General features: G+C 40.0%; 1 protein-coding gene across 2 annotated transcripts in view; it reads left to right on the top strand.

The window, feature by feature from the left end:
* The window catches only part of SLCO2A1 (solute carrier organic anion transporter family member 2A1), a 661,420-nt gene that overhangs the window by 472,488 nt on the left and 175,611 nt on the right, over positions 1 to 13,321 (top strand). For both annotated transcript variants that reach the window (XM_086943938.1, XM_086943937.1), the window contains exons 8-9: positions 1,765 to 1,929; positions 12,682 to 12,865. In XM_086943938.1, the coding sequence (XP_086800064.1) occupies positions 1,765 to 1,929; positions 12,682 to 12,865 (349 nt within the window). The remainder of the gene's footprint in view (positions 1 to 1,764; positions 1,930 to 12,681; positions 12,866 to 13,321) is intronic.

Raw genomic sequence — 13,321 nt, forward strand, 5'->3', positions numbered from 1 at the left:
GACTCTATGTATGAAAACATCACCTCATACATTGACCAATATTTAGCACCAATGGTTCAAAACTTACTGTCACACATACAAGATACTTCTGATTTCCTGAGAGTTCTTTCAAACATAACTTGGAATCCCACATACCTACTTGTCACCATTGACGTAGTCTCTCTATACACGTCTATTTAACATCCAATAGGGTTAGATGCATGTGCCTACTTTCTAAAACAAAAAATATTGGAGAACTAGAACATTCTGCCATGCTTCCAACCATGATCAAAACATGTCTGGATAATAACATCTTTCTATTCAACCATGAGCTATTTCACCAACTTTGCGGATGTGCTATGGGAATGTCTTTCTCCCCCAACTATGCGAATTTAACTATGGGTTGTGGGAGAAGGAAGTCACATGGGCCCCAAGATACAATGATGTTATGGACAAAATTGTCCTTTGGATCAGATACATTGATGATCTGTTTTTAATATGGGATGGAAGTAAATCAGAGTTCAAGGAATATTTTAACTCCCTCAATCAAAACAACTTTGGCCTCTCATTTACTTACAACATAAATCGTAATCACATAGATTTTTTGGATATTAAAATCTATATCCAAGATAATCAGCTGCAAACAACTCTCTATCGGAAAAAAACTGCTACCAATAGCATTCTACATGCTACAAGTTTTCATCCGAAACCACTGATTCGCAGCATTCCTTATGGAGAATTTTTAAGAATGAAAAGAAATTACTCCCAAGGAAAAAATGCAGAACTTGAAATCAAAAATATTGCCAATCAATTGCGCAAAAGAGGGTACCCTGAGAAAGAGCTCAATAAAAGTAAGAAAAAATTGGATAAACTGACTGGAACCGAGCTGCTGATCAAAAAATCGAAAACATCTAATACAGAAGAAAAAGATCAACAAGCACCAAGACTTATACTAACTTACAGTAAGGAATCCCAAAACATTTGCCAAACTGTGCAGAGATACTGCCCGTTATTAAAACAAGATCATGATCTAAAGAAAATCATAGGCCCAGGACCACAAATCACTTTCCGCAAAGCACCATCCATAAAAGACATTGATTCCCCTAAGTCTCCTAAGAGTGGAGTTGTATTCTTAATGCCAAGCATGAGTCATTGTGTAATTTGCTGTCAATGATTCCCCTCAGTGTCCTAAGAGTGGAGTTGTATTCCTACTACCTAGCATGAGTCTATGGTGTAATTTGCTGTCACTGATTGCTCTCAGTGTCCTAAGAGTGGAGTTGTATTCCTACTACCTAGCATGAGTCTATGGTGTAATTTGCTGTCACTGATTGCTCTCAGTGTCCTAAGAGTGGAGTTGTATTCCTACTACCTAGCATGAGCCTATGGTGTAATTTGCTGTCAAGGATTCCACTCAGTGTCCTAAGAGTGGAGTTGTATTCCTACTACCTAGCATGAGTCTACGGTGTAATTTGCTGAATGATGCATCGATCGCGGGGCTTGGATCTTGCTGAATGAAACACACATATGAAAGTGATTGTTCAGGAAAAGCACTTGTCCTTTAGACTGAAATTAGGATGATAAAACTTCAAGGGCTGTGTAAAAGTCACAAAAACAGTTTTGGCAGACCTCTTTATGTTCCGAGTTCCTTTCACCTTGAGCCACCAATCTGCATGATGTCCATTGTAGAGTGGTTCGCTGGTCCCAGTATTAAAAGAGTGGGGTAAAGGACAGGGATTAACCCTTGTAAGTTGCTACTCAATCAGTTTTCATCTCTTTTCTCTTTAGAGTTTCCCAGAATCTTTATACAGCTTCTCCTGAACCCGATTTTCATCTTGGTGGTCCTCTCACAGTGCAGCTTCTCGTCCGTCATCGCCGCCCTCTCAACTTTCCTCAACAAGTACTTGGAGAAGCAGTATGGCACGACAGCCTCCTACGCCAACTTACTTATCGGTGAGTGCCCCAAAGAGCATGTGAGTGAGAACCATAGGAAACAACTGGGAATTCCCAGCAATCATCTGAGAAACCCCAAGCACCCAATAAAAACCCTATTCACCAACTGAGAATAACCAGGGAACCACCTGAGAACAGTAAGGCAAACAAGCTGGGGAACACCAGAGAACCAAGGGTTGAATGTACCGGCAAGCTGTCCTTGGAGATTTCAATAAACTATACCATAGAACACAGGCTCTCTTCTGCTAGAAAACGCCACTGATACTGGTCTTTTTATATTTTGTATTTATTGTTTAGTGGCACAGAAAGATATGCCATACAAAATAAGCAGGGTCTCCGAGATTGTGCAGCAATAAAGGACCATGATGTGCTACATATTTGACTAAATTGTGCAGCAAACAAAAGGTACATTTTGTGTCAAGGAAAGACACATTGTGCAGCATGTGTGAGTAGAAGCACCATATCAAGGAAAGTTCTTTGCCATTAATTTGGGATTTCGACAGAAAGACACATTGTGCAGCATGTGTGAGTAGAAGCACCATATCAAGGAACATTATTTTGCCATTAATATGGGATGTCGACAGATGTTGAAACAAACACATCCTTCCATTATAAGCACTGTCCTTTCTATCTCAGAGAGTAAATTATTTTGTGTAATGCACGCATAGTATTGCACTATGCAGAAGAAAGTACCCCTTGTACAACTTACTGTAATCAAATGTGTGCTTCCTATTTGCGTCTCTCAGTTATGTGAAACAAAATCTCTTCAATTTCGAGCCTACCATAAATCCACACTATAGTGTCTCTGGAAGCACAATTTTCTACTGAGAAACAGCTCAGCAAAATAATTGTGCGCATTACATCACATTACATCATGTGATTTATATAGAAAGATACATGTTCAAAATAGAAACTTTGATTACAGTGTTTTACAAGTAAAAATGAATTTGCATGAACACTGAAAAAAAGCCTTTATGGCAAAGAAGGAATCATTCTTTCGACTCTTTTTGAAATACATTTGAGAATTTGGCACTTTGATTCGTTCTGCAGAGAGAAGGTGCCCCTTAGTCCACCCACTGGGGATGCTAACCCCCTCTGGATTGATGGTGACCTTTGCAACTGGTCTCACAGGTGTGGCACCCTGTATGCACCCCATATATGAAGTGTATTAAATAACTTTTGAAGACTTTGAGTGATCAGCTATTTGCTTCAATCTGCAAATAATGCGGCAACTGATACATTATGCTGCAAGTGATTTCAATTCACATGATTGTTAATAATTCCACATTGGTAAAGTGCAAACATGTAACACCTAGGGGTACCCAGGCGCTGGGGAGGCCGTTATGATTGCCCAGAGTCACGTGGTGCTCAGCTGCGCTGACGCCGGGATCGAACCATGAGCCCCGTGCTCCAGAGTCAGCTGCTTGGCTGCTGCACCACACTCATCCCCTGAACTGCAGCAGTCTCGCTAAACACCTTGCAACTTACAGAAAACCAAATGATTGGTGAATGTGGTGCAGATCTGCTTCTGGCAACCATATGATAGAGGGGTACGGGCTGGAGTACGCGCTGTATATATTTAGATAAAGCTGCAGGTCTGGTTAGTCGTTCAAGTTGAACTCAGGTGAAAATGTATACATGGGATGCTTTTCAGAGCTGATTGAGGTGGGCTCACCGGTATACACTCAAAATATCGAGTAAAAAAAATAGAATTGCACTAATATCGAGTAAAAAATATAGAATGGACAGAATATCGAATGGACAGAATATAGACAACAAAAATATCGACTTTGAGGTAAATTAATATCGATTTACATAAATATAGAAAATCAAAATATCGAAGTATATAATATAAATGTTAAATATATCGATTTTTTAATAATATCACATTTTTAAAGTGTTTTTATGTTAGTATATGTAAGAAAAGTGTATATTTATTTTATAATTTATTTTAAGTAATGAATTTTATGGTATTTAATTTTTGCGTAATTTAATTCTGTAGCGGGTTGTGGGTTTATAGGGGAATAGGGTGGGAAGTAATTTAATTTAAATTGATTAAATGTTTTAATTTATTTATTGGTATTTATCTTTAATTAATTGTTAATTAATGTTTAATTGGTAATTAATTTTTATTAATTGATTAATTGATAATTATGTTAATTTTATTAATTTATTTTCTGTAGCAGGTTCTGGGTTTATAGGGAAATAGGGTGGGAAGTATTTAATTATAATTGATTAAATGTTTTAATTTTTTATTGGTATTTATCTTGAATTAATTGTTAATTTTTAATTGGTAATTAATGCAATTTTAATTGGTTATACATTTGTATTAATTGATTAATTGATAATTATGTTAATTTTATTAATTTATTTCCTGTAGCGGGTTGTGGGTTTATAGGGGAATAGGGTGGGAAGTAATTTAATTGTAATTATTTAAATTTTTAAATATTTTTATTGGTATTTATTTTTAATTAATTGTTACTTATTTTTCAATTGTTAATTAATTAATTGTAAATTAATATGTATTATTAGGTACTGATTTTTAATAAATATTTTGTATTTGTATTTTTAATTGATTAATTATTTTATTCTATTACATTGGTAATTACTTTTTAATTAATTTGTAATTGGTATTGATATATATATATATATATTTTAAATTAATATATGAAATATTTACTTTCCCTACTGTTGCACTCTCTGGAGTGGGAATAGTAATTTTTACCCCTACGCTATCCAACGCTTTCCCTACTGTTGCACTCTCTGGAGTGGGAATAGTAATTTTTACCCTCCCGCTATCCAACACTTTCCCTACTGTTGCACTCTCTGGAGTGGGAATAGTAATTTTTACCCCTACACTATCCAACGCTTTTCCTACTGTTGCACTCACTGGAGTGGGAATAGTAATTTTTACCTCTACGCTATCCAACGCTTACCCTACTGTTGCACTCTCTGGAGTGGGAATGGTAATTTTGACCCTCCCGCTATCCAACGCTTTCCCTACTGTTGCACTCTCTGGAGTGGGAATAGTAATTTTTACCCTCCCGCTATCCAACGGTTTCCCTACTGTTGCACTCACTGGAGTGTGAATAATAAGTTTTACCCCTACGCTATCCAACGCTTTCTCTACTGTTGCACTCACTGGAGTGGTAATAGTAAATTTTACCCTTTCCGCTATCCTACGGTAAAAAAATTTTATATTTTTTATTATTATTACGTAAATATATATATATATATATGTATGTATTAATAAATACATTTGTATGTTGTTTTTAACTTACATTAATTATTTATTATTTTAAAATTATTTAAGTATTTTAAGTATGTTAAAGTTAATTATATTTATTATTTAATTAATTTTTAATTACTTTAAAGCATTTTAAAAATATCGATATTTTGACTAACTATATTTTTTACATCAATATTTTCGAATCAATATTTTTGTACTTACCTGTTTGGAGATAGGAAGTTAGTATTTTGGCATTCTATATTTTTTACTCGATATTATGGTAATTCTATATTTTTGACATCAATATTGTTTCAGTGATCCGGACTCACCTCAGCTAGGATGCTTTCATGTGTAGAAAATCAGATCCTTCTGCACAGTCGGTGCTGTACACGTCTCCTGCAACTTGACCGATCGTTAAACTAGTTTCTATTTTTATTTGTCATTTGATTCCAAATGGCAATCAAGTCAAATCAACACTGCTTTATTCGATCGCTATCTGATACAATCATAAAAGCATTTAAAAGACATACAAATTATTACAAAAAGTGATAGTTAAAAAAGCACATTGTTAACCAGCTGTTTGTTCATACACTCATAAAATGCGTTTTAAAAATCATATATATAGTTTCGCAGCTTGTTTAAAAACATGATATACAAAAACTAAGCGTTTATAATTGATACTTTGGTTTTACAACTACTTAGTCTATTAAACTTATATATCAATACTTCCCTAAAATAAACCACTTTCTTTAAAAACATTGATATTCTCCACACTGAGTGTACATTATCGAGCAATTGTAGGACGTTAAACACCAGGCGGCACTGCCTGATCCCCATGGATTTTAAAATCGGATCAACCCAAGTTCTTCTCAATTCGCTATAAAATTTACAGAATAGAAATTCATGAATAGTAGTTTGATGCGAGCGATTCTCTCATGGACACAATTGCAGTATTCGGGTCCAATCATGCATTTTTGGGAAACTTACAATTCTATGGAATATCCCGAACCTAAATCTTGTCAGGGGGAATCTATCATAAACACCAGGTACGATCGTTAAATACGGTTGAATGCTAAAAGTTTTTTAAATTATCTGGTTTTGCTGGACACTAGGGGGCCCAATATGATGTCGGGCGGATTGCCCCTTCCAGGCTGGCTTTGTTTTCCCCCCGCCATATTAGTATCATGGGGGGACGTTGGCGGACGGACGTCTGCCGCTTTTCCGCCCCGGTCACCGCCCCGGTCACCTCTCCGCGGCGGCGATGCCGCCACAGAAAGGCATGCGGTCTTCACTCTGGGGGCCCCCTGCGGGCCCTCAGAGGGAAGTGTAGGTGGCGGGTGCACACTGGGGGTACCTGTGGCACCCCCTTCATTTGCAATAACAAAGCGGCAGGCATCGCACGGTGCCTGCCGCTTTGTTATTGCAAATGCTAAAAATGCAGGATGTGTCCGCCACTGTGGCGGGCACATCCTAATACCCCCCACGGGACCCACGCCCTTATGGTGGGCGGGGGTCCGCCCGTCATCCTAATGTGCCCCTAGGCTTAAAAACCTCACCTGAAAATCTTAGGGTGTCCAGCAATAAAAGGCCCTCTTTTTTAAAATCCTTTCTCTGTACCGATTGAATAGTATTAGGTTCAATAAAATATTCCAAGTGTCCCAAGTCTTGCAAAAAATCGCAGACGTATCTTAGCCTCAGGATTTTTAAAGCCCCATCCAAATTTAGGCTATCTGTTAGGATGTCCCTGTTTAAATGAGGCTCCATTTTTGTCCAAATTCGGTGCCATAAGAGGCTGGTCTCCATCTTTATGAAATCAGAAATGTGTGTTAAACCCAATTCAGCGTGGCAGGTGTATGTCGATGTACTACTTGGAACAGACAATATATATTTCAAGAAAGTGTTTTCCTCCACTAGTAGGGAGTGCGTATCAGTAAAACCCCATAGTCCAGCTCCATACAATGCGGCAGAAACACTTTTTTGCTCTATAAATCTGCAGGAGCTCGACTGGGGGTGTCCTACCTAGTTTTCTACAAAAATTAACAAGTGCAGTATTAGTTCTAGAGAAAACTAGTTTCTTAGCTAACACAGCTTGTGTCCATGAATCATTTTGTTCAAAAAGTATTCCAAGGTACGAGAAGCTCTTGGTTTAGGCTTTTTTCTGACCACCCCGGAACATATCTCTACATCCTGACTGCCACGGCCACACCTCATTATAAAAGTCTTTGAGTATTCACCTTCAGTCCAAGGTTACCCATAATAGCAATCATCAATATCATAACAAACTGTTACACTTTTGTTTTTTTTGTTATTGGATTCCAAAAAGAAATCACAAATATCATCAGAATTCATAGCTAGAGTCACATAAATCCCATGAATACCATGCATGAGTGGTGAAGTCTAGCTTATTTCATGCTTCTCACCCACAACGCATGCTCGTTCCTTGATAAATAGCTGTCAAAGTTTCCCTAAATCGGACTGAATTTTCATCCCAAACATTGCTTAATGCAAACTATTACTCTAATTTCCCTCCTTTACAAGTTTTCTTAAGCCAAGCCACAAAAATCTGGTGATTGTGTCAACTATCTTAATTGTTTTATAAATGACCACATTGTCAACATGTCTATTTAATAATTGTCTCATACGATGCTCTGCGTGAAACGAGCAGAACAAATGTTGTAGCCCTGTTGAATAGGTAAAGGCAGTCTCATGCATATTTTTTTCACTATACTCCTTAAACGAAAGAAAGTTGACTGCATTATATAATCGAGTGAAGCTACTTTACATTAAAAAACTTATGCGACCCGCTGTGTTACCTTGTCACAACAAATTACGAAGCACCTTTGATGATCGGCAAATAGTCCTGTGATCTTTATCATGTAGACTTCTAGAGCTATAATAGCTTGACTCTATAGCAGACTCTGTGGGTGAACTATATAGGATGACTTATAGAACTTTCTCCAACCCAACTATAGACAGCCTGTTAGAGAACTCCTTTGTTGCAGGTAGTAAGGGTAAAGTGATTGCAAACAGTTATTCTAGGCCTTTTGTGTGATACCTTAAAAAACCCTGATCATTGCAGTTTTAGTTTGAGCTCAGGAACCTAATCAGACTAATACACTACTAATACCAATTAGCAATTATTTGCACTTGAAATGTCCTGGACTAGAAACAGAGGGGCTTATTTTTTAAACACTGTGCACCGTCGGAACATCACTTTTCTTGACCTTGCGGCGGCGCACTGGGCCTACCCATATTTAGGAGGCCACGTAAAGCCAACCTGAGTGACTTTTCATGGCCTCGTAGATATGGTGTGAGGCGATTCAGCACAAGTCGCTGAGTTGCCTCACACTACGATGGGGAGGCGTGCCACGTAACACCCATGACATTTGACACAATCCCAGATTTACAACATGTGTAAATCTGAAAATGTATCAAAGGCCTACGCCTCCCTAGGAGTCCTGTAAGGGCTGTTTCGGTGTCTTTTCCCCCACAAAACAACCTGATTTAAAAACAGACTCCTATGCACCATGGTGCGAGGATGCCTGCGTTGGCCCATGGCAGCCATTTGTGTGCCAGTGTTGTGAAAGAAGGCGGGAATGCACCATATCTCATAAATATGGCACATTCCTGTCCTTTTCTTTTGATGTAGGGCAGTGCAGCAGGAAGGCTTGCAATGCTGCCCTGCGGCAAAATATTGGAAATGAGGGCCAGTCTATGTAACAGCAGAGTGAGGTGGCCACTCTAAAGGGTGACTAACACATTGGGCTTGACTCACAAAGATTTTGCTGTGCGTGGTTTGAGTTGCTTTTGGAATTTCTGGAATAGGCCAGTAATACTGCAAGAATAAGATTAAACCCAGATCTGTTGACTGGGTGTGAGTGTTTGATTGGTTCAGGTGCTACGTCCATCACCACCCCCTTTTGTACCGCTTTGTTCGCCATAAGTTGGCAGGGTATGCTCAGACGTGAGTCCCTTGCTCACTTTGCCACTGGATTCAAGCAAGCCTGGCTGAAGACGGCTGTAATGCCAGAAACCGGTCCTAGGAAGCTTGAATCCGGTCCAGGGAAGGCATGGCTTGGCAGTTCGGGCTGGACTGTTCCCATGAGGCACAGGGTCAGACTGATTTGCATATGGCCATGTCTGAACTGGGGTGGCAGAGTGGGTTAAAGAACGGTGATGGATAAACCCAGATCTGTTGACTGGGTGTGAGTGTTTGATTGGTTCAGGTGCTCCATCCATCACCACTCCCTTTTGTACCGCAAGAATAAGTCACAGCAAAATCTTTGTGAACCAGGCCCTTTGTGTTCTTTGGATGTCTAAAGAATAAATATATTGAGAATAATTTGAGAAACACTGACCATTAATGCAAGAGCTCTTGCAATGTTGGGCAGCCGAACAAAGCAGCTACGAATATCCTGGAAGCCAGATATCAGTGACTACAAAAACAGCTGATACTAGGCAAAGAGTACCCTGACCGGATCCCTAAAGGAAGGAAATCAGCAGAGAATTGCAAGCGGGCTGATGTTACTGACACAACATTCACACGCACTTCGCATAAAACAGACTGCGAAAACCAACCCAGGTAGACCGGAACAGGACCACTTACGCATGAGAAAATAGAGTCTGACAATATTTCCTAAATATATGGAAATGTTCAAATGTTCACAGAAAAGCATTAAAAAGGCCTTAGAAAGACTAGTGAAACAGATGTTGGCTAAACAAATGACTGAAGTATCCAGTAAAATGCAATGGAACACGTGTCGAGATAACAATTTTATAGCCAAATAAAACGAATATCATCATTTGTAATTGACAGAAGTTGTATGAATCTCAGATAAATAAAATCAGATTACATTTAAGTGAGTATTTGCCATTATAAGCAAACGATTTAAAAACTGGGGGCCTCGTCTACAAGAAAATGATGCAGGGCGGCGATGCAAGCCATTTAGCTGCGCTGTGCTGCATCACTTTAAAACCACAGGGATGAGTCATATTAACAAGAATACGATGCATCCCTGTGGTTTACCCTGCACTGGCACATAATTGGATGCCATGCCCCAGTGTACGCTCTCTTGCATCATTTTGCAAGGGTGCCTGTTCTGCGGGGATGATTGTTTTTCTGCAGGAAGGGAAACCATCCTAAACAAAAGCAATCATTAATGTTTTTTTTCCTCTTTCTATGAGGGCTGCAGAATGCAGCACACGTAGAAAGAGGATAAAACCAGGAGAAATAAAAGGGGCATATTTCCAAGGAAACTGTCGGAGTGCGGCGTTAAGCCAAGAAGCCTAATGCCGCCCTCCAACAGTTTTTAAACGCAAGGATGCACCATGTTCACAACAATACGGTGCAACACTGTGTTTCCCTTACCGCTGGTGCTAAATGTAGCTGCCTAGCACCAATGTGCAAGGGTCCCTTCCTGCACATAAACAATCAGTAATGGTGTTTTGGAACTTCTATGTGTGCTGCAGAATGGAGCACACATAGAAGTTGCAACTGATCATTTTTTTAAATGATTCTGTATGTGCAGGAAGGGTACACCTGCCTGCACATAAACTATCAATGGTGTTTTGTTGGTTCTTTGTGTGCTACACAATGCAGCACACATAGAAACAGCAAACACGAGGAGAAGTAAAGCATTTCTCCTCGTTTTGCCATGTTAAGACTAGGTTTTCCTTGGTCTTAATTTTGGCACTGCCCCATATTTACGCCACCCTTGTAAATATGGGGCAGTGTCAAAATCAATGGGTGTTGCGACGGAATGCCTACCGCCACACCCATTGCCCACCCCTTTCACACTAAGTGTAGCTTGAAAGGGGGCCTTATTCACAAGGACATGTTAAGCCATGTTAAGTGGCTTAACACTGCCTTGTGAATAAGGTGAAGCCCCTATTGCCACTGGAACATCAGAAAAAGAGAAGTTTCTGTGGGGATAGGGGCTTGTAAATATGCCCCAAAAGTATTTCTCCTTGTTGCGCCATTCCTACGCCTCCCCAGGGGAGATGTAGGATTCTGACACATTCACAGTTTTACAAAATTTTGTAAATCCTGGAACGTGTCAAGGTCCATGGATGTTGTGCGGGAACAGCAACACCCATGGAATGCCCCACTCACCTGGAGTAATGCATGAAAAGGGCTCATATTTACAAGGCCCTGAAAAGTCACGCAGGGTCAAATAAATTGACGTGCCGGTGGCACCATGGGCTTGTAAGTAAGACCCTGAATCTGCTGGTGAAAACAGAAAAGGCAGTAAAAGGCTTGGCATAACAAACTCGGATTAACTGCAACTTGGGGCACATACGTAATGTTCAGACCACCTGTTAAAGTGCCTCTATTACATTAAACAGGAATACTCCAGGAGTAAGTCGCCGCTGACATTATTCAGTAAATCAACTGAGAAAAGTCATGGCCCCTTCTGAGAATGCTTAAAGATTCAGCTAAGAATATATTTAAAGAACTACTGGGAATAGCCAGACACACCGTAAAAATACCTAGGGAATTTAAAGAGAACATACGGGGGGCTAAGCTGAAAATATATTGTTATTGTTCTGAGAACATGCTTAAAAAGCCCAATGGACCAAATCAGACTATTCAGGCAACTCGTTTTGGATATGCAGAGTCCAGCCACAAAATACCCAGTCAAGACACCATCTGAAAATATCCCAGGCATGTCTGAGACTGCACAGGAGGCATTTAAACCTACCCAGAGATGCGGCTATGAAAAACCAGGGACCCTGGCTTGAGAACGTTCTTTCTTGTTTTCTACCAAGGAACTCAATCTGAAAGCATGGTACTTATTGAACAACATATCTAACGTGTGGAGAACTGAGAAGAGTGATAGGCTCCTCAAAGCTGTGTCTAGCCGTTGTCCACATGCCCATGACCCATTGACCCCTAAGCAGATGCATTCAGCTGTCAAGCAACTCCATACATTACTTCCTTCATGTCCACATACATGTAGTCACACACTCACCAATATATTTACTGATGCATCCATTCATCAGGGCAGTGGTAAATGAGGGAAGAGCACGGAGATCTATCCACACCTATGTATGCTCCAGATACTGAACTTACTCCGATCTGCTAAATAGTATGTGCACACTCATTATTAAATACATTTTTACTTTGGCCGGACGTGTAACTGACTTTTAACCAGCTCTACAATTTTTCAGTTGCACATGATTCTTGAGAATTTCTAGATTTCCCTAGAGATTAGCCAGCCTCAAAAAATGCTTCCTTTAGCCTTCCTTGGAGCATTATCAACAAAGCCTGGGATTAACCACCCTAAGAAGATCCAAGAAGGTAAAATTAAGCAAACAAGAAGATTTAGTTGGGTAGGCTAGCATGCATGCTATGTGGCTTCTGGGACAAAGCATTTTGACTTGCCCCTCGGTGCCACTTGCTAAAGACTCAGTATAGAAGACACTCAAGCTAAACTAAGGAGCATTTGGAAAGAATGCCATTGTATTTTTTTTAAATGTCCTTTATGTTTTTAATATTCTTTCTTTCCTTTCTCCCCTATCAGGAGCAGTAAATTTGCCGGCAGCTGCCTTGGGCATGCTTCTGGGAGGCATTGTTATGAAGCGCTACTGCTTCTCGCTTCGTGCCACCCCACGCTTTGCTCTGTCTGTGCTCCTGGTCTCTGTCCTCTGCTGCCTACCCCTTTTCTTCATGGGATGCCCAACACAGCCTGTGGCAGAAGTGACCAGGTAAGCAGATGTTTGGGGATCCTGAAAGATATCTCAAGGTTTAAACCAGAAATCTTGTCAAGGAAGAGAGTGAGGGTAGAGGGACTCCCTCATTGAGCACAACGAATAATAGTGGGTTTATGTTTCCAGATATGATACTCAGGAGTCATCAGACGGCAGAGGGAGATAATTGGGGTTATTTAGGGTTTGGCAGGAGTGCTGCTCTACCAATGAGATGTCTAGACTCCCTCTCTGCTGTACCAGGTGCACCCTTACCATTAAATCCACAGTTTGCCCCTTTTGTGTTTGGCTTTTTCGCCAAAAGTGCTCCCGCCAACATGCTGGGATCTATTCCAGGAAGATTGCACAATGCCAGCCAACCTACTGTGCCATGTTGGCATTCCAGAGTGTTGAGATTTTGTTTTCCAAAGACAAGATTGTAAAGCAGGTCTTGCTTCCGTGGATGCACTGCAGGTT

This window comes from Lissotriton vulgaris, chromosome 11, assembly GCF_964263255.1.
Source record: "Lissotriton vulgaris chromosome 11, aLisVul1.2, whole genome shotgun sequence".
NCBI lineage: Eukaryota > Metazoa > Chordata > Amphibia > Caudata > Salamandridae > Lissotriton > Lissotriton vulgaris.